At 46.0% G+C, this 24,884-nt stretch overlaps 11 protein-coding genes across 11 annotated transcripts; 5 read left to right on the plus strand and 6 right to left on the minus strand.

The window, feature by feature from the left end:
- Positions 1 to 223: 223 nt before the first annotated feature.
- SAMD00019534_077980 (hypothetical protein) lies at positions 224 to 4,165 on the plus strand (the record flags this gene model as incomplete). The annotated part of the gene is made up of 4 exons (XM_012896838.1): positions 224 to 265; positions 332 to 2,228; positions 2,299 to 4,009; positions 4,093 to 4,165. 4 exons carry the CDS (start codon positions 224 to 226, stop codon positions 4,163 to 4,165), a joined length of 3,723 nt encoding a protein of 1,240 aa, XP_012752292.1.
- Positions 4,166 to 4,982: 817 nt separating this feature from the next.
- SAMD00019534_077990 (hypothetical protein) lies at positions 4,983 to 5,552 on the plus strand (the record flags this gene model as incomplete). The annotated part of the gene is made up of 2 exons (XM_012896839.1): positions 4,983 to 5,136; positions 5,197 to 5,552. 2 exons carry the CDS (start codon positions 4,983 to 4,985, stop codon positions 5,550 to 5,552), a joined length of 510 nt encoding a protein of 169 aa, XP_012752293.1.
- A 55-nt stretch (positions 5,553 to 5,607) lies between these two features.
- On the minus strand, positions 5,608 to 6,241 carry SAMD00019534_078000 (hypothetical protein; the record flags this gene model as incomplete). The annotated part of the gene is made up of 2 exons (XM_012896840.1): positions 5,608 to 5,813; positions 5,899 to 6,241. Coding segments are annotated over 2 exons (549 nt in total), but the record flags the coding sequence as incomplete, so codon positions are not given.
- Positions 6,242 to 6,727: 486 nt separating this feature from the next.
- Positions 6,728 to 7,559, plus strand: SAMD00019534_078010 (hypothetical protein; the record flags this gene model as incomplete). Its single annotated transcript, XM_012896841.1, has 4 exons — positions 6,728 to 6,788; positions 6,874 to 6,991; positions 7,062 to 7,331; positions 7,415 to 7,559. 4 exons carry the CDS (start codon positions 6,728 to 6,730, stop codon positions 7,557 to 7,559), a joined length of 594 nt encoding a protein of 197 aa, XP_012752295.1.
- Positions 7,560 to 7,680: 121 nt separating this feature from the next.
- SAMD00019534_078020 (hypothetical protein) lies at positions 7,681 to 11,160 on the minus strand (the record flags this gene model as incomplete). The annotated part of the gene is made up of 2 exons (XM_012896842.1): positions 7,681 to 10,772; positions 10,839 to 11,160. 2 exons carry the CDS (start codon positions 11,158 to 11,160, stop codon positions 7,681 to 7,683), a joined length of 3,414 nt encoding a protein of 1,137 aa, XP_012752296.1.
- Positions 11,161 to 13,014: 1,854 nt separating this feature from the next.
- Positions 13,015 to 13,326, plus strand: SAMD00019534_078030 (hypothetical protein; the record flags this gene model as incomplete). The annotated part of the gene is made up of 2 exons (XM_012896843.1): positions 13,015 to 13,108; positions 13,202 to 13,326. Coding segments are annotated over 2 exons (219 nt in total), but the record flags the coding sequence as incomplete, so codon positions are not given.
- A 442-nt stretch (positions 13,327 to 13,768) lies between these two features.
- On the minus strand, positions 13,769 to 14,685 carry SAMD00019534_078040 (hypothetical protein; the record flags this gene model as incomplete). The annotated part of the gene is made up of 3 exons (XM_012896844.1): positions 13,769 to 14,078; positions 14,151 to 14,269; positions 14,353 to 14,685. Coding segments are annotated over 3 exons (762 nt in total), but the record flags the coding sequence as incomplete, so codon positions are not given.
- Positions 14,686 to 15,200: 515 nt separating this feature from the next.
- On the minus strand, positions 15,201 to 16,502 carry SAMD00019534_078050 (hypothetical protein; the record flags this gene model as incomplete). Its single annotated transcript, XM_012896845.1, has 2 exons — positions 15,201 to 15,384; positions 15,475 to 16,502. The coding sequence occupies 2 exons, from the start codon at positions 16,500 to 16,502 to the stop codon at positions 15,201 to 15,203; spliced, it is 1,212 nt and encodes a 403-aa protein (XP_012752299.1).
- Positions 16,503 to 17,162: 660 nt separating this feature from the next.
- Positions 17,163 to 17,468, minus strand: SAMD00019534_078060 (hypothetical protein; the record flags this gene model as incomplete). The annotated part of the gene is made up of 2 exons (XM_012896846.1): positions 17,163 to 17,380; positions 17,459 to 17,468. 2 exons carry the CDS (start codon positions 17,466 to 17,468, stop codon positions 17,163 to 17,165), a joined length of 228 nt encoding a protein of 75 aa, XP_012752300.1.
- Positions 17,469 to 17,694: 226 nt separating this feature from the next.
- On the minus strand, positions 17,695 to 23,492 carry SAMD00019534_078070 (hypothetical protein; the record flags this gene model as incomplete). Its single annotated transcript, XM_012896847.1, has 5 exons — positions 17,695 to 18,013; positions 18,079 to 21,687; positions 21,756 to 22,178; positions 22,250 to 23,067; positions 23,151 to 23,492. 5 exons carry the CDS (start codon positions 23,490 to 23,492, stop codon positions 17,695 to 17,697), a joined length of 5,511 nt encoding a protein of 1,836 aa, XP_012752301.1.
- Positions 23,493 to 24,416: 924 nt separating this feature from the next.
- SAMD00019534_078080 (hypothetical protein) lies at positions 24,417 to 24,850 on the plus strand (the record flags this gene model as incomplete). The annotated part of the gene is made up of 3 exons (XM_012896848.1): positions 24,417 to 24,523; positions 24,600 to 24,714; positions 24,770 to 24,850. The coding sequence occupies 3 exons, from the start codon at positions 24,417 to 24,419 to the stop codon at positions 24,848 to 24,850; spliced, it is 303 nt and encodes a 100-aa protein (XP_012752302.1).
- Positions 24,851 to 24,884: the final 34 nt, after the last annotated feature.

The following is a 24,884-nucleotide window of genomic DNA, read 5'->3' on the forward strand; positions in this document are numbered from 1 at the left end:
CAGGGTATAAGTGTAATTACTTTTCCTGGTCCATTTGACACTTGAGATAACACCTGTCAATCAATAATGAACGAACTAGTTGTTAGTTTGACTAATAGTTATCTCGAAAATTGAAAAAGGTGAAGTTCTTAGAAATGAATGACTTTGAAGTCAAACACACTCTAGGGTCTTTGTAGTTGTTCAGTTTGAAAACACAGATAACTAATAATAATATGTGTATATAATGATATCGACAGCAACAGCAAACTCATCAACACCAACATCAGTATCAAATAATTATAAAGAACAACTTAGTTTGTTCGAACGACAATCAATACTTGATTTCAAAAAGAACTACAAAGACAAGGAGGACGAGGAGGACATTCAGCATCTTCAAGATAACAACAACAAAGACTTTGAGTTTATAAGTTATAACGATCTGCCTCCACTCAACAAATGTACCATCCAATCTCTAAATCAATTCAAAGATATCTTTAAACAGACCATTACAAAGAAGCCTGCTCCTGTCCCTGCAACGACAACTGCTGCCACATCAACAACAACAACATCAAACTACAAACAATCGGTTGTCCAGCCATCAAAGACCCCAACTGCTGCGTCTACCACGACATCAACGACTTCATCATTCTCATCATTCTTATCAAAGTCAGGTTCCTCAGGTTCAAGTGTTGCAACTTCAGCGAGCACGACAATAACATCCTTGTTGACTCCATTCAAGCCACCTCTCAAAGCAAGTGCCACCAATCCACTCTCATTGAAGTTGAGTAGTAGCTCAACAAAGACCGCAGCATCATCAGCATCAGCGTCACGAAACGATACGATGGATGACTCGTATGACTATGATAATGGCGGTGGTGGTGGTGATGACTACCCTGGCAACAAAAATGATGATGATTGTGTTGACCTCACATACTCAGCCACTCCAAAGACAACATCAGTAATACTTGGCACCAAGACATTCAACAACAACAACAACAACAATAACATAAACATTAGAACGAGTAGGAATGATGATAGCGCGGCACCAATGACAACACAGCAACCTTCGATTAGTAATCAGATCGCTTCGGTCAAGGCAGAGCTGTATGATTTGGGTGCGAGGAAGAAGGAGTTAAAGAAGCAAAGTGCTACGACTGATGCCGAGAAGGCTAAGAAGTATGACCAATTGCAAGAGATCAAAAAGACAAAGAAGACTCTATCAAAGAAGTTGGATGAGCTGGATATGATGCGAATCAATGGTGTTGGTGTTGGTTCGACGACGACCACTACCAACACAATGGCAACTGGCTCATCATCATCATCATCATCATCATTCACAACACCTGCTCAAAGATCATACACGACATCATTCAACTCTTCAAGTACTGCTGATCAATACAATGGCAACAGCAATGGAGCATACCGAAGCAGTTCATTCAATGGCACATCATCATCAACATCTACATTCAATGGCAACAGCAACAACAACAACAAGTATGGTAGTGGCAGTGGTGGCAATCAATCAAACTATGACTTTGATTTTGACACTGGCGGCGGAGGAGGAGGAGACTATGATGGTGACTATGGCGGCGATGCTTACTCTGTGGACAACACCTGGTGTGATGCCAGTATACCCTTCTCATCCTCGCCACCACCAGACAAGAAGAAGTTCACGTCCACTACATCGACATCGACATCATCTGCACTTCACAATCAATCAACGCCAATTGACATTGATGAGTTTGACTACTCTGACTTCACTGATGGTGGCGGTGGCGGAGGTGATGCCAACTACTATGACGATCCACCAGACATCCAAGATATCGTAGACGATCATCACACCATGTCAACATCAAAGAGGAGCATCAACAACAACAACAATTCTTTGAATTCATCTACTTCATCATTGGTGGACAATGCAACTAAATGGGCTGGCAAGTACTCTTGGACGGATGAGGTGGAGAGGATCAATAGGACTGTGTTTGGTAATAGATCGTGGAGGAAGAATCAAGTCGAGATCATCAATGCGTGCATGTCCGGGCATGATGTGTTTGTCCTGATGCCCACAGGTGGAGGCAAGAGTCTTTGCTACCAAATACCGGCCATGTGCAATGAAGGTGTCACCATCATCATCTCACCACTGATCTCGCTCATCCAAGATCAAGTCATGCTGCTACAGACCCTTGCCTATCCAGCTGCAGCCCTAACCGGTACCACATCATCAGAGGATGTAACACAGATATATAGAGGTATGTCATTTTATTGAATGAGTGATTTGAGTGCGGGACCATGCTAACAAACATCCACACGCATGACTAGACCTCAGACAGACACCTCCAACGCTCAAACTACTATACTTGACTCCTGAGAAGGTTGTTCAGAGCCCTGCGATTATGGACTTGTTTAGGAATCTCAACAACAATGGACTGTTGGCGAGAGCGGTCATTGATGAAGCACATTGTGTCAGTCAGTGGGGTCACGACTTTAGACCAAACTACAAGGAGCTCAAGTTGCTAAAGACAGAGTTCCCCTCGTTGCCAATACTCGCGCTGACGGCGACGGCCACCGAGCGCGTCAAGAAGGACGTGATATTTAACCTGCACATGAAGAACCCCATCACGTTCAAGCAGAGCTTCAACCGACCCAACCTGCAGTACGCCGTCGTCAAGAAGAGCAAGAAGATCGTGGACGACATTGCCGAATTTATCAACAAGTTCTATCCGGGCAAGTCGGGCATCGTCTACTGCATCAGCAGGAACGACTGCGTCACCGTGGCGTCGGAGCTGCGCAAGAAGGGCCTGCGCGCCAACTTCTACCACGCCAACATGGAGCCGGATGAACGCCAGCGCACCCAGGAGAGCTGGACGAGAGACCGCATCAAGATCATCGTGTCGACCATCGCCTTTGGCATGGGTATCAACAAGCCTGATGTGCGCTTTGTCATCCACCATTCGCTACCCAAGTCGTTGGAGGGCTACTACCAGGAGAGCGGTCGTGCGGGCAGAGACGGCAATCTCTCGCACTGCATCCTCTACTACAGCTTTGGAGACAAGTTCCGCCAGGAGGTGCTGATCAAGAACAGCACGGGCAGCACACACGCGAGCATTCGCGAGAACATGGAGAACCTGAACCGTATCGTGGGCTACTGCGAGAACCCTGTGGACTGTCGCAGAAAGCTCCAGCTGCAGTACCTGGGCGAGGACTCGTTCGACAAGGAGATGTGCAAGAAGACCTGCGACAACTGTCTCTCGACCGACCCCATCACGCGCAGGGACGTCACCGAGGACGCCCGCACCCTACTCAAGATCGTACAGCAAGCCAAGGACGAGCCGATTGGCACCATCAAGGACATCTACAAGGGCTCAAAGAACAAGAGAATGATCGAGCGCAAGTACGTCGACCTGCCCCAGCATGGCGCCGGCAAGTCGGCCGACCCACACGAGGTGGACCGCATTCTGCATCAGATGATCTTGATGGATATCCTGGAGGAAGACATCATTGCCAATGCCTACAGGACAATCTCGCACATCAAGGTGGGCACGCGCGCCCGAGGACTGATGAGCGGCGCCGAGAAGATCGTGATGGAGTTTAGGAACAACTCCAAGACAAAGGGCAAGACCGTGATGGAAGACTTGACCAAATCGGTGGTGGTCAACAAGACGCCGGCCGACACCGAGAAGCTCAAGCAGTACCTGTACGACGTGCGATCGGCGCTGGGCGAGGAGCACAAGTTGGAGACCTACCACATCATACCAAACACCTCTATTGATGAGCTGGCCGTGTCCAAACCACAGACCGAAGCAGAGTTGGAGAAGATCTCTTACTTCACATCGATTAGAATCCAAAAGTATGGTGCTGCATTCCTCAAGGCAATCAAGGATTGGACACAGGGTGTACCGTTGGCACCCAAAGTCATCGACGACGACTACTTTGACGCGAACTTTGACCCATCAGACCTTGGTGTTGGTGTTGACGATGAAGAAAATGATCTACACTTTTCTCCCCACTTCCCATCTGGAAGTACAAAGAGGTATGCTATATAGTAATAATGGTATCCACTATACTTTGATCACCTCCGCTCACTCACTCCATTCATTCAATCAATCAATTCAGGAAAACAACATCGTCCACAAGTGTTGGCGGAACAACAAAAAAGCCAGACACAACCAAGAAGACAAGACATTAATGTTAATGTAATAAAGTTCCAGTCGACTTATCCATTGATCAATCAATCTTAGTATTGGAAGTTCCATCCTATCATGAAGAATGTGAAGTTCATGAACACATAACAACCCTAAACAGGTACACACACACACTCAAACACACACACGACTACAAGAATGGACAACACTATTATCTACACTCACTTCTTTCACTCACCCTCACTCTCTACTCACTTATTCATTCATTCATTCATTTATTCACTCTTCTCGCTTCTGTCCTGCACTCTCTTACATACAGATAGATATTACTTTGGTCACTCAAAGGACAACATGATCAGGAAGTTGTCAATATTCAGAACCAGAATATAATATAATAGCAAATAATAATTATTAATTCCAATTCCTCAATAATAATGAAGTTATACTTATTGTCATTATCATTATTTGTATTATTATTTAATATAGTTAATTGTGATAATCCCAAAGGACTAGATAATTGCAACAAACCTATATTAGATAATGGATACTCTTATGATCTGAGTCCACTTAAATCGTAAGTAATTGTAACAATCCATCATACTTAACAATCATTCATTAATATTGTAATTTGATAAATGATCCAATATTACTAGGTATTTACTATCTTATAAACAAGATGATCAAATGTATTATGTAAATCTATGCACCAATGTTAGTTCTCCTTGTGGACCACTGGATAGTATATGTGATGTTAGTCAACCAGGTAATGAGCTCACTCACTTGGGTTATATAAACTCTGTTACATATCAATCAAATGGATATTCTGGACTATCATTAGTATATCAAGGACAACCATGTCAGATGGGACGTCGTTACAACACATCAGTCACACTGATATGCGATGAAGGCAATGGAACAATAGTATCTGTGACCAACAACAAATGTCATGTCTCAATCATCATCACATCACTCTATGCATGTGGTACAAGTATTCCAGGTCCAAGTCTATCACCATGTATGTGTCCATCATTCACTCACTCAATCAATCAAACTAATCAATCAATCGAACCTTTAGTTAACTTGATAGTATTTTTTGGATCATTGTTTGGAACGATATTATTGTTCTTGTTGGTGGCCGGATTGATTTATGGTGCTGGTCGATGCCTGAGAAGGTACGCTCGTAGACATAGATCAGAGTATGCACCAATTGCCGATATGCCACCAATCAGTGCACCGCCAATCAATGTGTCGCACGAGTATGTCGATGGCAAACAACCAACAAGTTGCACGGTCTGTTGTGACAGAGCCGTAGACACAGTGCTGCTGGACTGTGGCCACTCGGTACTCTGTCAAGAGTGCACGAGCAAGATCAAAACCTGTCCAATGTGTAGAGCCGACATCAAGAAGGTAGTCCTTATCTATCATGTTTAATATATATATATATTACATACTTTATCTTATCAATATCTCTATCCTCTTTTCTTCATGGCAGATTGAACCACTCTCCTGCTGAACCAGGGTAGTTGAGCGAGTTCTTGTATCCAGCTGCCCTGGCAAAGTCAACAGCCATCTCTGATCGCTTGCCCTTTAGGCAGTAGAATATGATATGATCAGTCTTTTTAAACTTGTCAACCTTGAACGTCTCACTAAAGTCATCATCATTCATCTCAATTGCTGCTGGTAACATCCCCACTGATGATTGATCACATGTGATGGAGGGTGAGGGTGAGAAAGCTGGTCTGGGATCGTCATCATCATCATCATAATGTACACGTACGTGGAATATGCATGGCTGATTCGATTACACCTGTGGACTCGACCTCTGCGACGTTCCTGACATCTACCAACACATAATCCTTTGTTTCCAATCCTCTGTTATCATTGATCAACTGTTCCAATTGATGCTTCTCAACATAATCATTCTTTAGGAAGTCATGATTGACATTGTAGTTGACTGGAGCAGTGGTATATGACATTAAACCAAACTGATGTTGTTGGTAAAGCTTTGAGAATGTGATTGATGTTGTCGGTCTATGAAGATATTGAGTTGATAAACGACTAGCAGCGGACCAATTCAATGCGCTGCAACGTTGTACTGAGTATGTTATCCTTCTTATCATCTTATAACTAAGACTTTGTGAGTAAGTATTATTGATTCAGCTTCATCATGATTATGACTCTGATGAAGATTGACCCAGGGACACCCAATCATAATCCTCGTTTTCATCTTCTTTTTCGTTTTTCTGTGTTTGAATTGCTGTTGCCAGCACAGCACCACCTTAGTGCCACCTACCTTATCAACAACCGACACTGACAAGACACAAAGTTTGCAAAAGCACTAAACTCTTGACTAGTCATGGAAATGACATGAGTATTTATAGTTCTAAATATTTAAATCATTTTAAATATCATTACAATTATAAATACAAATATATATCATTATAAATACATAATATAACTCACCAATCAATCAATTTATCAATAATGGTATGTAAAATATTGATTATTAAATAAACTTAATATAAATTACTAACTTTCTAAGTACTAATAGACAACCAGACAATCAGCACCTATTGTAGCCAATATTAAATTGGTGATTATTGGAGATGGAGGTGTTGGAAAGACATGTTATGTATCCAGACATCAATCAGGTGAATTCCTCGCCAGGTATATTCGTAAGTTCATTCTAATACATCTTTATTTTTTAATAATATTGAATTGTTCAAACTAACATCAACTTTAATCAATCCAGCTACCATCGGATGTGTAGTCAGTCCTCTACCATTCTACACAAACTACGGCAAGATCGTCTTTGATATCTGGGACACTGCCGGACACGAACAATACGGAGGTCTCCGTGATGGATATTAGTAAGTATCCATTATTATTCAATTAGATCTGATTCACATCAAATATTAACTTACAACATGAATAATTTAGTATCCAATCCAACTGCGCAATCATCATGTTTGATGTCACATCAAGAATGTCATACAAACACTGCCCCAACTGGTACTCTGACCTTAGAAGAGTATGCGAAGACATACCAATAGTACTCTGCGGCAACAAGGTCGATGTGAAAGACCGTCATGTCAAGCCATCCATGATCACATTCCACCGCAAGAACGGACTCGCCTACTACGACATATCCGCCAAGTCCAACTACAACTTTGAGAAGCCATTCCTTTACCTCCTGACCAAACTCCTTGGGTAAGTTATATATATCATAATATTTGCACTCCAATACATCCATCATTCTAACTCAATTATTAATATTATTTGGACTACTATAGAAATAGAGACGTTACATTCGAGAGACCACCCTTGATCCCACCAGAGGTCCCCTTGGACATGGTCGATGTCAAGCGCGCTGACGAGGAACTGAAGAAACTGATGGAACTGCCCCCTCTCCCCAACAATGATGATGATGACTTCTAATCGATATCCAAACAAACAATCACATCCATGTAGACAAACACAAGTAACAAACTTATAATAATAATAATAATAATAATAATATATATAACACCCTTTAATTATTGATTGATTGATTGATCGATCAACCAATTGGTTGACTTAGACTGGTGTGGCTGAGACTATGAGGCTTATCATGACCCAGAGTGGATAACATACTACTGCTGCAATTGTTGTTGTTGTTTTCAAACTTGAAGTTGGGCAATGATGTCGAGAAGGACCTGGAGTTCTTTCCATTGGCATTACCAGAGCCATGTTGTCCCGCCAACAAACTGTTGACACCCATCGTGTTGCCAGTGGGCGACTTGTGGAATGCTGGTGACAACAATGCTGGCTTCTGACGCTTTTTGTGCTGTCCATTGTCCTTGGCGGCTGGACATTCGCCCTTCAGTCGCTGCACCTGTAGCCTCTGCTCCTCGGCCAGATCCTGCAGACGCTTCTGCTGATCAACGTACAGAGACTCGCGCTGTGTAGTCTGGTCGGCGAGCAGCACAGTCATGTCCTTGTTGTGTCTCTCCTGCATGACTTCAATGTCGGTGCGCAGCTGCTGGCTGAGCGACTGCTGTTGCTTGGACTGTTCAGCCTGCAGAGTGGACATGGTAGGCAGGTCGGCGCCCGTTGGCGCGAGTCCCTTCCTCTTCTGCTCGTACTTCTTGAAGCTCTCCTGCTGAATCTTGTGCTCCTCCTGCTGAAGCGACAGGCGCTCTCGTTGCTGCTCCTCGATCAGTGTGCGTTGGCGGTTCTGCTGCTCTTGAAGCAGTGCGGGCGACTCCTTGAACTGGTCCTGCTGCAGACGTGTCTGTTGTTGTAGTTGCTCGGGCAGGATCTGTCGGCTCTCAGAGTGCTGCTGCTTGAGAAGAGCGCGACGCTCCTTGTACTGATCGATCATAATCTCCTCCTCGCCAAACTGGAACTCGTGCTCGAACTTGTTGCGCTGCTGAAGCAGCTGCTCGTCTAGATCCTTTAGCGCAATGCTCTGCTTCTCCTGCAGACGTGAAAAGGCCTCTTGTTGGTGAGTGGCCAGTGTCTCATCCTCCTCCTGGCGCTGGCGCTGCAGCTTCTTCTGGAAGTCGTTGTCGCAGTTCTGCAGATTGGTCTCGAATTGCTTGCGCTGGTCCTTGTGCAGGTTCTGAAGCTGCTTCTTGCTGCCCGAGCGCTCGTCCTTTAGCTCGCGCTTTAACTTTGTGAGGAAGTCCTTCAGTTGCTTGGTCTGCTTCAGACGGAACTCCTTGAGCAGGTTGCGCTGCTCATTGTTCATCTGCTTGTTGTGCTGCTCGGTCTCGGAGATCTGGCGGTCCTTGAGCTGGGTGATCTGCAGGGAGTGGTACTGCTCCATCTGGTTGCGTGTCTGCAGGTGCTCCAGTGCCATGCTCTCACGCAACGTCGTGTGGTAGTCGCGGTAGCACTCGAGGGCGCACTGGTGCTGCACGGTCTGCTGAGTGTTCTGCTGCAAGTGCCACGCACCAAGCTGCTCCCACTGCAGCCTGTTCTCCGCCATGAGGTTGTGCGTGCCAGTGTGATGGTCGTCAATCACACGCTCAAAGTCCTGCTTCTGCTGGAAGATTAGATCCTGCATCAGGATGTCGTGGCTCTGGATCACCTTTTGGTGCGCTTGCATGTGCTTGGCCAGCTTCTTGGGCGTGGACTTGTCGGCCTTGCTCATGTCTTTGATCTCGTACTCCTTCAGCTTCTGTTGGTGCTTCTGGGTGTCCTTGAACTCCTTCTGCTGCTGCTTCTGCTGGTCGGACACGCGACCGCGCTGGCCCTTGCCCTCAGACACGTTGCGCTTGAGGAGCTGCTCGCGGTCACTCTTTTGCTGGCGCTGGAGGGTTTCGCGCTCCAGTCGGTGAGTCTTCTGGATCTTGTCGTCGCGCGATGTGTTCTGCTTGGTCTGCTGAACGACGCGCTGCTGGTTCTGCTTGAGCAGATCGTCCTTCTCCTTGCCGTGCTGCCTTCCCTGACTCTCCTCCTCCTTGCGCTGTCTCTGTTGCAATCGCTTGATCTCCTTCAACTGTAGCTTCATCAGCTTGCCGTTGACCACCTTCTTTGACGCTTCATTGCGCTTCTCCATCGTCTTTCTGATTGTTACAGGTCGTCCTGACTTTCTGTTTGTTGACATGTCTGGCGAGGGCGCCACCACCAACGCCTCGGTGGTATGTGTGGCGGATGTTGTGGAGGATGCGGCTGCTGCGGCTGCGGCTGCGGTGACCTTTGCGCTGCTACTGCTGGTCTGTCTTTGATGTCTTTGTTGTTGAATGCTGTTGGCCGTCGCGTTGGATGAGGACGAGGTTGAAGACGTAGATGTGTTGAGATCGAGCGAAGCGGACAATGATTGCCTCTTGACCAACTCGGAGCCACTATCACCTCGTAGTCTATCGTTGCTCTTTGATGTGACCACAGGTGAATGTGACATGGCCAATGCTGGTTGTTGTAGTGGTTGTGGTGCAGCCACAACATGTCCATTTGATGATACCAATGATGGTCTCTTCTCCTTGTTGTCCTTGATGTCCTTCTCCTTGTTATCCTTGTCCTTGTCTTTATCCTCTTCAGAGTCATCGTCCAACTCATTCTCAATGTCTGGCTCCTCTGGCATGTCCATCTCGGCCAACCTTTGCTTCTTGTACCTGGCGATCAGGTCGTGCATCACAGACTTGTCGGGCGGCTTGGACAGGAATGGATGCTTGAGCAGCTCTGCGGCCGACTTGCGCTGGGCCGGATCCTTGTTCAGACAGCATTGAATGAAGCTGACAAACTCCTTGGAGTGGCCGTCTTGATTCTTGAGCTTGGGCGGTTCGCGGTATGGTATTTGGAACAGCACCTTCATTGGGTGGATTTCGGACAGGGGCGGCTCGGCCTCGGCCATCTCGAGCAGCGTGATGCCCAGCGACCAGATGTCGGCCTTGGTGTCGTAGGGCACGTGACTGCTCCTGTTCTCAATGACCTCTGGCGCCATCCAATATGGTGTGCCAATGAATGTCAGACGCTTAGTGACGCCATTCTCCAGCAGACCACTGACGCCAAAGTCTGCCAACTTCACATCGCCAGTGTCCGTCAACAAGATATTCGCGCCCTTCAAATCTCTATGAATGATTCCATTATTATGTAGATACTCCATTCCCTTCAATGTCTCTCGGCATACATATGCTATCTGTGATTCATTGAGTGGTGTGCTCAACTCTGTGATTGATCATTATTGGGTGAGTGAGTTGATTGAGTGATTGGAATGGTTCCAATCAAACATACCTTGATATATCTCTGTGATTGATCCACCGCCACAACACTCCATGGCAATGAATAGTTCGTCGCCTTTTACCCAACTGCCATGGTACTTGACGATGTTTTGGTGATTGCATCGGTTGAGGATGTCGATCTCGATGACCAGGTCCTCAAAGGTCTCGTCCTCGTCCAAGCCAATGATCTTGACAGCCATTATACTGCCATTCTTTGTATGCTTGCCCTTGTAGACCGTGCCAAAGCTGCCCTCGGCAATCTCCTCAATCAGCTCAAACAATTCGTTCGGGTCTTCATGTCCTATGTAGGCATCAAGCGCAGCCAGTCCGCTCATCGTCGTGCTTTGATTGATTGATTGATCGATTGATTAATTAAATTGATTGATTGATGGATTGAGATGAATAGATAATGAATGATGGATAGTTATAGATAACTAGTGAGACTGTCTGACTGATTGATTGACTGATTGATTGAATGACTGACTACTACTATGTTTGTTGATGGATGAGAATGTGTGATGTTGATTGATTGATTGGATTGACACGACACGACACGAGACGACCTCGTCGATGTATCAAGCTTGCTGGTGTTATTGTTGCTAAATTGGATACTGGCTGCTGCTGTTGCTGCTGCTGCTGCTGTTGCTGATTCTGCCACTACTACTTGGTTTGGTTGCAAGCAAGCAAGTAAGAGAGAGTATTGTTGTGGACACGCGACAAAGACAACAACAACAAACACGATACACGAAAGCTCCCTTGTTTGATTGAGATTGTTCGATCCACGACACTCTTATCCTGTCCTGTGGTAGTGTCTGACTGACTGCTCCCCTATCACCCCTTCAGATGGATGCTACGTATGTCTGTCTCCTCTGTTGCTGCGGACTGTGTGTATGTGTGAGTGTGTTTGCAATAAGTGTGTCTGATTGAATGAATGGACAGTACTCTATCTATCTCTCTATCTCTCTATATGTTGAATGGTATAATTAGGATAACTTTGGTGCTGTCTTAAGACGTTGTAGTTGTAGTTGTGTAGAAGTGTGTATTGAGTAAGTGAGTGAGTGTACCTTGGGTGATTGATTGATTGATTGATTGATGAGTGATAGTGTGATGTAAGATGTCAATATGTCGGTAATGTCTGTCTGTCAACACCACTAATACAACAACAACATATATAAATAATATGTAATAAGTGTGATTGATTAATAGAGTTAATTGAGGTGAGAGAAGTAGTAGTAGTAGAGAATGGCAATGCGATGATTGATTGACAGCACTCCAACTCACTATCACTCACTCTCCATTCTTGTACACACTCCTGATCAGGTCATTTTATCATGTGTTGTTGTTGTTGTTGTGTTATTGTTGCTGTTAATGCTACCTCTACCCCTTCTGCTTCTCTTGCTTCTGTTCCATCTTAATGTGTGTGTTGTGTGTTGTGTGTTATGTGTGTTCGCAATCAACATGGTCACCACTTTAACACTATCCATCTCACCACAATCACATCTTTGGATCAAATATATAACTAATGTATGTGTGTGTTTGAGCTTAATGAATGAGGGTCACATTAATAACAACCAAACAAACAATCCACACAGATCATTAGCGGACCTCTCCACTCCCATCACATTCGAAGTTCATTGATATTTGATTCTTTTTTTTTTGCGCAACTAGGGGCACACACGATTCATTCAAAGCTATGATGTCTCAAGTTACACGCAATCAGTGAGTGATAAACAACAAGAAAAGGGCCCTTTAGTTTACCAACTACAACTCAGTACCTCACTACTACACATGTAAATATATAATATCAACTCGCAGCATCAACTTGAACATCAACAAGCGACTGGTCATTCATTCATTGACAATAACACATCGGACAGACGACAGATTATTCTTAAACCGATCATACATTGGGACAGTTAGAACGAATGATTGAATGATCGAACGAATGAACGAATGAATCAACGATGAATGAAGAAGACAAACAGACAGACAGACAGACATGTTGATGCTGGAAGACGATATTGATGATGATCAATGAAGCAAAACAATGATTCTAATATAAGTGAATCAATCAATCAAACATTACATGTAGATATATATATATATACAATGGAATTGTGCAAGATCAAGCAAGCTGCTCACGCCGAGTGTGCACCAAAGTGCGCCAAGTACTTCGAAGCCTACAACGCATGCTCAAGCCGTGTCGAGAAGATCATGGAGCACGACGAGAAGGCCAACTGTCTTGGTCAGTTCTTGGAATACTTCCAATGTCTAGATCACTGCGTAAGTTCAATGTGACTGGTTGATCGATCATGTCAGAGTCACTGACTAACCAACCAACCAATCAATCAATCAATCAATCAATCAACATTACAGGCGGCCAACAAGATCTTTTCACAACTAAAGTGAGAGAGAGAGTCATGATGCTGAGCATACACTCCGACGAACGATTGAACATATATATCTCACAACAACAACAACCAACAACAATAACACGAATGTAATCAACTCACTGTTGACCATAATCAACAATAAATAGAAGCAGCGACAGCAATGCAGTAGCCGCAGAAACAAACACAACAACTGCAGCAGCTTCAGAATGAATGAATGAATGAATGAAGACAGGTTTATACATGTCCGTGGATGACTAACGTTCATTCATCCCTCATTCGCTCATTCATTCGTTCAATCAAACATGGAGGAGGTTGCGCTGATCAATCACTTCCACCAATCACGCGATCATTCAATCAAACACAATCTTAGGTAGTTGGCAACGTAAAGAAATAATGAGTCAGGACAGGACTGACTCTTTATTCGGTGCACTTGGATGGGATGGACGGTGGACGATCATCAGTGCCGAGAGTAGTTTGTGTAGATCAAGCTCTGGTGATTGCACCAACCAATCAATCAATCCGGAAGTAGTAGTATGTGGCGGACGGGATATTAGACGACAGAGAGTCCACCATCGACAACGAGGGACTGGCCAGTGGTGAAGGATGACTCGTTGGAGAGCAAGAAGAGGATTGGCTTGGCAATCTCGGATGGCTGGGACATGCGACGGAGTGGTGTCATCATGAGCAGACCGGCGACGGCCTCCTCAGTTGGGACGTACTGTCTAAGCATTGGAGTGTCAGCAGCACCTGGCAACACGGCATTCACTCTAATACCAAGTACACCATACTCTGCGGCGGTACTCTTGGTCAAGCCCAACAAGGCATGCTTAACACAGCTGTAGCCAGAGTTGTAGGGGAAGCTACAAAGAGTTTGAACGAGGAGTGAGTGAGTGAGTCGTCAATCAATCAATCAAACATGTTGTAATACTTACGCAAGGATTCCAGCAATGCTGCTGACGTTGACAATGCTGTACTCGCCAGCACCTTGCTTCTCCATTTGTCTCACTTGAGCGCGGATGCAGTGCCATGTTCCCTTGATGTTGACATCAATCTGAAGAATAATTGATTGAATGATTGAATGAAAGAGTGAGTGGAATTGTTCCAGGGGCAGGGGAGGGACTACTAACTACTTACCATCTTATTAAAGACATTCTCATCGTAATCACCAATTCTACCCATGGCGCCGAGGATACCAGCGTTGTTGACGGCACCATCAAGACGACCGTACTTGTCAACGGCAGTTTGCACCATGTTGTTGACTTGCTCACAGACAGAGATGTCACAGGTGACAGCAGTGGCCTCACACTTGGCGTTGGACTCTTGCATCAACTCGATGGTCTTCAAACACTGCTCATAGTTCACATCGGCCACGATCACCTTTGCGCCAACACGTGCCAACTCCAAACAAGTTGCTCTTCCAATACCCGATGCACCACCAGTCACTATTATAACCTTTCCTTCCATCTCTTATTATTACTTAACTTATTACTTATTATTATTATATATTATGTATATTTATGTTAATGAATGAATGAATCAAGTCAGTTGATGTGATATCAGTCGGTGAGATGGGGCGAGCCGGGACGGGGACTGAGAAGCGTGTCGATGTTGACATTCAAACATCATGTTGTTGTATAGACGATGTGATTGATGTTGTCAATGTTGGGGATGTTGCAAGGCAATCAACTATACATGAGGCATTGGGAGGATGTTGGTTGATGTAGTCAATACAAAGTCCGATTTCTTTTGTGAAGATGTTAGACTGATCTTGGACGTCGTCAACCGTTGTCGTGATCACATGTCCAAGAATGGTAGTTAGCCCAGATTGGATGACGCATCCAAGACCACAAAACTTCAAAAAAACTCCAAATACGCGATCAAGGCTTTCAAGGACCATCTCGTATTTTTTGAAGTACTAGTCAATTAACAAGATAAACAAGGTTGTTTATGATCGGGACCATTCCAGTGATTGATTGATTGAATCAGATCATATAAAGTATTTTGGACCTGGGCTCAATGTTGATGATCACTTTGTTCTTTGGCGTCAGAGTGGCTCTTTGATACGTTTCGAATCGACATGATGGATCCCAAGTTAACATATAATGTCCAATAATATTGCCAATGATTATCTTTGCTTCCATCATAGTAAACTTCTGTCCAATGCATCTAGTTTGAGTTTGAGTATGAGTTTGAGTTGAGTTTGAGTTTGAATGAGTATGATTACTCACTCACTCACACAACGTCTCGAATACTTACACTCGCTTGCCTGATGAGAATGGAAGGTAGTTGTAGTTGTTGTTGATGTTGTTGGATTGTGTTGCCCATCTGAATGGATCGAATCGATTGGCATGCATCCATACTGACTCATTGCGATGCATTGAATATACAGATACCAACACCATGCCCTGAGCTGGTATTGTTATGTCCTTGGCAGAGTATGTTGGTAGAGTGACAGGGTGCTTGGTCACTCGTCCAACCATTGGCGCAGGTGGGTATAGTCTGAGTGTCTCGAGGATGACCCATTCGAGGAGGTCGCAGTCCAGGGGTGAGTTGAACTCGTTCAACTGTTGATACAGCTGTTCTTGGATGTCTTGATGTGTGGACAATAGGTAGAGTACGAATGTTAATGCGTTGGCCGATGTCTCGTGACCGGCCAACAAGAATGTCATCACATTGGAAATGATCTCATCTTGGTCCATGTCAATGTCCATTCCCAACAAATGATCCAACAGGTCTAGTTCGTGATCGTTGCGAGTGACTTTGCCGACGTGAGCCTTCTTCTTGTTGATCGCTTCGACAATGATGTCCTCGAGCTCGGTGACAAGACGGTTCAGCTTCCTATCCGATGGTAATGGAATGAATCGAGAGAAGCGTCTGAGTGGGCGAGTCATCTCGTCCAGGATGAAAGTGAAGCTGCTGGAGCTACCTCGTCCAGTGTGATCACTGCTGAATCGATGTCCAATCGAGAGCATGCCAATGATGTCATATGTGAGCTCGGTCATCAATTGATGGCAGTCAATGTGTCCAGCCTTTTGTTGAATGAGTGTGTCGATAGTCGCCATTGTGGCATCGTGTAATGTCGAGTACATTCGTCTAACATTGCTCGGTGAGAATGCAGCCGATATGACTTCGCGATGTCTTTGCCAGCGCTCGCCCTCTGCCATTAGAATGCCGTTCCTTGCCAGACGAATGAGCACGCCTGAGCTGTCGGGCGGCTTCTCAAACTCATTTGAATATGTTGCCAACACAGCCTTGGCCACTGCAGCGTCGCGAGTGAACAACATCGGGCGTCCAAAGAATGCTACAGTGTAAGTATCACAGCGATATTGATTGAACCATTTCAAGACTGTTGATTCATTGATGGCCTCGCCCTCATCATCTTGACCATCATGTTGACGAACATTCGGTTGTCGTTGTCTATGTTTCAAGCCATAATAGTTCAACAGATAGTTGATGAACCAGACTATGAACGATGGTCCATCGGGTAGGTTGTTAGTGCCTGATGCTGTTTGTGTTTGAGTGACCTTTCGCGAATTGACAAAGAGTGTCTTTGTTGTTGAAGTGTCATTGAGTGTCTGTGAGTGAGTGTTCGATCGATGTCCTGATGCCTAGTTGCTCTCTTACATATCCAATCCAGAGTAGTATGCCCAAGATTATTGTTATATAGTCCATTGTATATCTATGTGCATGCTAAGGAATGAATGAATGAATGAATGAATGAATGAATGAAACGAAAACAAACGACAAGACAAAGAAGAAGAAGTGGAGAAAATGACAACATGGTGTCGGTTCAACGTTTATGATGGACTAACATCGATGTTGTAGGGGGTATACAGGTTGGCCAACCTGGCAGACTCGTGTGGATGATGATGGCGTCGATGGATGGTGAGGTGTAGCCATGACCATGGGGCGGCCAGCCAGGTGTGTGTCGTCGAGACGTCGGCTTACCACCAGCCTTTGCCAAAACCATTGCCAAATTCATTGTCAAAGCCACCACCATTAACGAGGATGATGTTGATGCTGATGAAGGCACGACGGCGACGGAAGCAACCGCAGGCAGTGTCATTGCTGGATTGGTCGACCGATCCACCGGCGGTGGCAGATGTCACGACAGCATCATTCTTGGCGAAGGACATTGGGCTGGCAGCAGATGAGAGGTTCTCTGTATTGGTGTATGCATGATGTTGGTTAGTGATTGATTGATTGGCGTGGCGAGGGGTGGCCAGGTATTAGTACTTACTGTACAACATGTTTGAATGAATAAGATTGAGTAGGTAAGTAAGTAAGGAAGTAAGGAAGTATAGTAACTTGGATAATTGATTGATTGATTGAATGATGGTAATGATGGCTGTCCAGGAGGTCTATTTATACTTGATGTCACTGCCATGTTCGTACATCAACTTGACATTATTGATGGATATAGATAGACATCATTACTTAATATAAGTCGTAATACCATATAAGTGATCATTGACCTTAATTGGAAACGGTGGCAGTAGCCGGCTGTGATTGATTTGGTAGTGTTACTGAATTTGGATTCGCTGGCTGTGATATCATCATCGTCATCATTCCTTTTAGAGAACCAAGCCTTATAAGGAGATCCTTAAGTGCACACCTTATATCCTTGTCGTTGAGTGGCAGTAGCTTGAGCAGAAGTTCATAGAGTACACTCATGTTGCGCATGAACTTATCATCATTGAACTGATTGAGTGACTTCAGTATCTTGATCATTGTATCAGTCGATGTGATCTGATTGGGACTCTCCAAGTATGATACAATCAATTGTGTGTACAGTCTATGTGAGTGATTGCCTAGGGGTTAGTCTCTGGATCACAAGACGCAGACTTGAGGTCAACTTACTTGAATAGTCGATGCTCAGAGTGTAATGTCCTGGTGGCAACGTCAACTCGTTGCTCTTTATAGAGGACAAAGAGTAGGTTCATGTAGCCTGTGACGGTGTTCTGTTGGAGGATCTTCAGGACAGTTCCAACACGTTGGAGCAAGGGTTGCAGGTTCTCTTCGTGTGACGCTCGGTGGAATAGCCGGTAAGAGGAGTCGAGACAGTCTGCAAGACACAACAATTGTGATGAGTTGAGTAGGTCGTAGTGAGACAATGCAATGTCATTGATCGCCTGTACCATCTGTAGCTGTACTGAGCACTTTGATTGAATGATCCTCAGCTCAGGCTGCTGTTGTTGCTGCGCCTGTTGCTGTTGCTGTTGCTTGTGTTGTCTGGAAGCAGAGTTTGACAGACTGTTGCTGGCACTATTGTTGTTGCTGTCTGATGGGGACTCGGATGACGGGACTTGGGCATCGCTGCTGAGTGCCATGAGCTCCTGTTGTGACACATTGTCTGATGATTGAATCCTTGAGATGGGTGGAGTGATCGATGGTGGAGTCGAGGGCACAGAAGACTGCTGTTGTGATCCTTGCTCATACGCTCCAAACGGATTGAGCAAGGATGAGAGTGGCGTTTGATTGGACGACTGCTTCAGATTGAGATTGGTGAATAGCTTGGACGAGAGGAATGAAGACTTTGTTCGTTTGTGTTGCCTCTGTGGCGTGCCACTGGCCGCGGGCGACTGAACCGTGGAGGTGGAAGTGGACGTGCTCGTCGACTCAATGATCAACGCAGGCGACGATTGAGTGGGCGATTGCTGAAGGCTGTTGGCGTTGGAGATTGAGATCGACAAGCTGGACTGCTGTTGTTGATGCTGTTGTTGCAGCGACTCATAGAGAAGAGACTCGTTGAACAGCTCGACTGGCGAGTTCATCTGGAAGATGAGGAGGAACTGTTGGCAGATGGCCGACCACTGTGCGTCTGAGAACTTGCTGCCATTGCTCGTGACAAGCTGGACAAGGAATGTGCCGGCCATCTTGGCCAGCAGCTCGTTGCTCTGCAGGATGCACAGCACAAACAGGTCGAGAAGGTCGTCCAGCAGGAAGCAAACGATATCGATGAAGTTGATGAACATGTCCGTGAGCGACTGGAATGCACGGTCGCCAGTCTGTATCAGCCACTTGCTGTCCTCCAGGACGACTTGGCGCGCGCCCTTTGTGTAGCCGACGTTGTCAAAGATGGGCAGGAGGACACCACGGAAGATCAGCTCCCAGAGCTTTGGCGAGAACATCGAGCCAAACAATGCCAACATCCTAAAGAGTGTGTCCAATGCATTGATTCGCAGTGTGCTGTCCTCATGCGATATGACTCTCGCCAGACCCGTCAGCAGCGGGAACCACAACGAGATATGTGACACAGAGTCTGTGAACTGTGCCATCGATTGAGATGGGGAGGGCGTGGACGAGGGAGAGTGATTTGACGGTGTCGTCGCACTGTCCTCTGGGCCACGCACGAGTTGGCACACACGTCCATTCGCCAGCTGCACGGCGCAGTAACTGAGAGAGTCGACTGCGCGGGTGCTGAGGTCGTGGTGCTTCGAGTTGGCAAAGGCCGAGAGACAGTTGACATAATCGATGAAGAAGGTCTCGGTGATGTCCTTAAAGTCGCGTATGAGTTCGTCGACAAACTCAAAGGCCTGTGCTGCAATGTGCTCCTCGGCATAGCTGCTCATCGTGAAGATGTCAAAGATGGGCTTCCAGCCCGACTTGATCGTGGCGTTCATGCCGTTGGTCACCTGGAAAATGCACTTGATGATCATCTCTCGCACATCTCGATGACTGTTCGCCTTGAATATGTCCTCGAGTGGGCGCAACAAATCCTTCTGCCACGTGTCCTTGCCATTGCTGTTGCCATGCACGCACACCTCGTCGCTGAGGAACTTCTGCACCATCTGTTTGAGCGAGTCGATGGCAATGATCGCGATGTATGGGCTGTCAGAGTGGATTGAGCCCACAGTCTTGAAGTGCTCGGCGATCGTAGGCCAGATCAGTTTGATCCTGATTGTGTTGTACACGGCCACCTCGACCAGCTTGAGCAGCAAGAAGGTGGACGCCAGCGGCGACCTTATCTCCTCCATTGACACCTCTGTGAGCGCTTCGACAAAGTATCGAATGGCTTCGAATGACAACAGGTTGCTGTTGGAGAACAAGTGATTGGCGCTATCCAACTGCGCCGACGCGGTATCAATACTCAGACCCTCGGCCAGAGCCGGAGCCTGTGGCGCACGTTGCGCGGGCCTACTCATCTGGAAGAAGTCGGCAGTGCTCATCGCGCGTTTCTGTTGATGCTGCTGTGAGTCTGGGTTCGGGCTGTTGACACCAAGGTGCACGACTCGCAGTCGCTCCACCAGTGAGATGGCCTTGAATACGGAGCTCCAAGACTTGTGAAGCTGGTTGCAGTTTGCTCGTGCGATTTGCAACAGCTTCTCGAGGCAATCCATGTTCTTCTGGCGTATCTCTTTGGTCTTGTCATTGATCACCAGACTGGAGAGCGATGCGACGAACGCCTCCTTCTCGCGTGCCATCGCCAGCAGACTGGTCATGTTGATGACGCATCGGTAGCCCTCAAGACAGACCTGTACGATTTTCACATCGTCATGGCCATCCAGCACCGCGTACAAACATGATGAGATCGGTGTGAGCACTGACGCGAGCATAGGGCCAAGATGTTCAATCAGGTTGCCGTGTTGATAATGCGTGCGTGTGTCTATGATTGGGTGGCGGGGGTCCTCCAGCGTGAAGGTACTGCGCTTGATCAGCGGCTCGTCCACGCCGGCGGCCATGCCACTCTCCTCCTTGAGCTTTAGCGGCTCCTTGGCGATGCGGTCGTAGATGGCCAGCAGGTAGTGCTCGTCAAAGTTCTTGGAGTTGTTCTGCTTCGAGTTGTTCTTGAGCCAGTCGGGCTTTGACATGTGCACCTTGATGCTCACATTGTGCAGATCGGTCGCCAACATGATGATCGAGAATGACAGTACGTAGGCGGCGTCCGAGTTGGCCACCTCAAACGATGGCGACGCGCTATTGTCGTTGTAGAACTTGGCGGCAAAGGCACTCATGATACGATCGATCTTTTGCGCCTCGCCTGGCAAACGGAAGTGCAGCAAGAAGTAGCGCAGAGCCGCGTCAATAGTGAAGCCGTTAAAGTTGAACAGCGTGGTGTAGGCTTTGAGGATGCCCTGATTGAAATCATCGCGCTCCGAGATGTAGTCGCCAATTGCCATCTTGTCCAAGTTGTCCGTGTCCAAGAGGAACTTGGCGATCATTGTCTTGTCTTCGTCGACGGCGCCACACTTGATGAACTGAGCCATGCCCTTCTTTGGCGAGTCCTTGAACAGGGTCTTTGTCTCTTCGATCTTGAGCTTGAGTGTGCGGCTCGCCATGCTTGGGCTGTCCTTTGGCAACGCGGCAAGTCGCTCAGCCAACGTGTCCTTCTTGCTGGACAGGCCCTCATCCAAAGCACGCAGCAAATGTACCAAGCAGTCCAATGCCAAGTTTCTCACCTTAATATCATTCGGTCTGTTTGTATCCTGTAGTGGTGCCTGTGCTATTCGCGCCAGACTCTCAACAGTCCTGTGTCGCAGCAGGGTAAGTACGTGCGGCCACCCTGTCCGGACACGACGTCGACTGAGTGTACATACCTTTGGAAGATGTTCTTTGAGCGTAGATTACAATCATAGTTTACAAAGAGGTCAGCCTGGATGGTGGCACTCTTGCACATGTGCGACAGCACCTGTAGCACCATCCATCGCAGCTGCGCGGCACTCGTGCCACTCTCCAATATGCGCAGGATGATCAATTGCATGTACTGTCCAATGTCATCCTTGAGGAACTCGCGAAAGTGCAACGTCAAGTACGTGAACAACGTCAACGACAGCTTAAAGATCACAATCTCGCTGTTGTCGCCAATGATGCCCGAGGCCAATATCGACGGGAACAGTCCAACCTTGATCTCATAATTGACAAACTCTGGATAGTTCTTCAAATGCTTGCCATACTCCTCCAATATACATGATATCAACTCCAATGAATATATCCTAATCTTGATCTCTGGTGAGTCATAACTTGAGTTTGAGTTTGAATGATGATGTTAGAGTGAGTTTGAGTTTGAATGAGGTTGAGCGTGGCGACCTACTCTGTGATCTCCTTGAGCGAGAGCTCGCATAGCAGCCTGAAGACGAGGCTGGCATCGCGAATGACAATGTCCTGCTCCTTGACGACGTTGTGCATGATTGTGGAGGAGGCCGGCTGGGACACAGTCGGATGAACTATCTTTTGTTGTTGCATGGCCGGCGACGACTCATCCTCTGTTGATCCAGAGGTCTCTGTTGTTGTTGAGTTGGGATTCAATGAAGGTGATGGCGATGGTGATGGTAATGGTGATGGTAATGATGTTGTTACAGCAGTGACTGGTGATGAAATTGATGGTGATGGTGATGGTGATGGTGATGGTGTAGGTGTGCCTGGTGGCGGCACCACTTGTACATGTACTTGGAGGTCTGATATGGACAATGAGTTGTCGATTGATTCAGTTGATACTGGATCGTTTGGTGGCGGACTCTTGATGAGGGTCGGTAGTTGTTGCATCTGTTGTTGTTGTTGTTGCTGCTGCTGTTGCAGCTGATGTTGAAGATGTTTGTTTGGTGCAAAGTGACTGAAGAGACGATTGAGTATCTGGGAGATGATGGCTTTGGATGAGTTGAGCTGGTTGGACTGCGTCTTGGCATTGACGTAGATGTAGAACAGCGTCTTGAACGCCATCACCAGGGTGTATGAGTGGAACTTGGCTGCGACCGTATGAACAAACGTTATGATCTGCAACGTTGTCTTCTCATCAGTGACATCGACACAATGCAACAATGTCGGTTCCACAAACTTATCAATCAGTGGCTTATGATTCTTATGATTCTCATCGATCATCGATGACACTATATATCCAAGTGCGATCAGTTTCTATATCAAGTGATTGGAATGATTGATTGATTGAGTGAGTGAGTAAGCGAGTCATCAACCTTGCGCATGGACACATGACATACCTCGACTAGTTTCAATGATGATAGGATCAGTTTGGAGTGATGTGACTCGAAGGAGACACGGAGTATGGATGCTAGATGGCTGACTATTGATAGCCATGGTGATTTGGTGACCAGGGTGTTTGGGTCAGCCTTTGAGAAGAGTGCTGGATGTTGTTTGAGTGTATCAAGTATGGCAGCACAGTCATCCTTTATAGATTGTAATTTCTTTGGACAATCTGATAGTATCTTCTCTAGACTCTTTGTAAGTATTATATCAGGTGTATCAACTACTGTTGACGTCATCGTTGGTGTTCCATTGACTCCATTTCCATTTCCATTGTTTGTTGTTATGTTGTTTGACATCATTGCTCTTCTATGATTTGATACTACTTTATCAACATATTATAGTAGAGTTGTATAACTATCTATCTATCTATATTTATATATATCTTTAAATAATGAATAATGAATGATGATTGATGTTGTTGATGTTGAAGTGAATGAGTGAGTGAATGATGGGGTGAGTGTTGAGGTGCACTTGTGGGAATGAATGAATCAACCAAAGGGTGTGAGATACACTCTGACTCAAACACACACGCAAACACTCCGACAGGCTACACGACACTTCAATCGATTCGCAACGTAGCACGACTACCTAGGTATCTAATCCAATTTAGATATATATTAATATCTGTAATAATAACAACGATGGTGTAAAAGTCGAAGTGATACTAATAATACTTTTTTTGATCACTTCGAATGGTGACCAACCAAAAAAAGGACACTGTTCAATCAACAGATAAAGGGAGTTTTAGTTAGTCTCATATATCTATGTCCGAGGCAATAACTTGAAAGTCTAAACATCTTGGGAGCATGATCCATTATGACATTGTGTCAATGAATGAACTTGAAAGGATAAAGTCAATAAATGACACTTCACCAATATTGATTGAGGCTGAGTGATCGTTCAAATGGAATACTCTATGTGATCAGTGGTGTACTATGTGCTTGCTGATGAGTGGCAAGTGAGCATTCTGATGTTGATGCGGGTACTGAGTGATTGACTGACTGAGGGGGTGAGCGAGTGTTGGTTCTGAACTCTCTCTCTTGATCGTGATTGAAACTCTGTCTTGAGACTAAATGGTTGTTCACCATCCTTGAGATTCGTCCTGTCCATGTTCAATGTCGATTAGCTGCTTCATGACATATATAGTCGAATGAACAAGTCAACGATCAAAGGAGGTGTATTACACTCCAGTGGTGATCTGATGATGATGCTCAAGTTCAATGAACATCGATGTGGCATTGTTAACGCTGCGTGAAACAATGATTCATGGACTGGTACCATCTAAAAAGCCATTGTCTGCCAATATCGTCTTTAGGTGGTGTTCAATGTATGTGCAGTTTGAGAGACTGTGATGCTGGTCCATTGCTTTGAGGATCTACGGATGATGCTCCAACAACTTCAAGGCGACTCGCGCCTACACGACGTTGGTCCTGCCTTGGCACCGTTCTGGTGACCACGCGCTGGTTCGTCATGATCGAGCGAGTCCATGCGATTGCCCTTGAGCTGATCGTTGAGGTTGTAGGTTGCAATGTAGGTCACGGTGTCGTCGATCACACAATCATCGCGCGTTCAGGATGTCGTCCTCGTAAGCACTGCCAAGCTCGGCCTCGCCCTGCTTCAGCTTGCTCAGGTTAATGTTAGAAACATTACTTGATGTGTGCTTGGAAGGCGGGCGTCGCTGAGCACAG

Source organism: Acytostelium subglobosum (assembly GCF_000787575.1).
Source record: "Acytostelium subglobosum LB1 DNA, scaffold: scaffold16, whole genome shotgun sequence".
In the NCBI taxonomy this organism is placed as follows: Eukaryota; Evosea; class Eumycetozoa; order Acytosteliales; family Acytosteliaceae; genus Acytostelium; species Acytostelium subglobosum.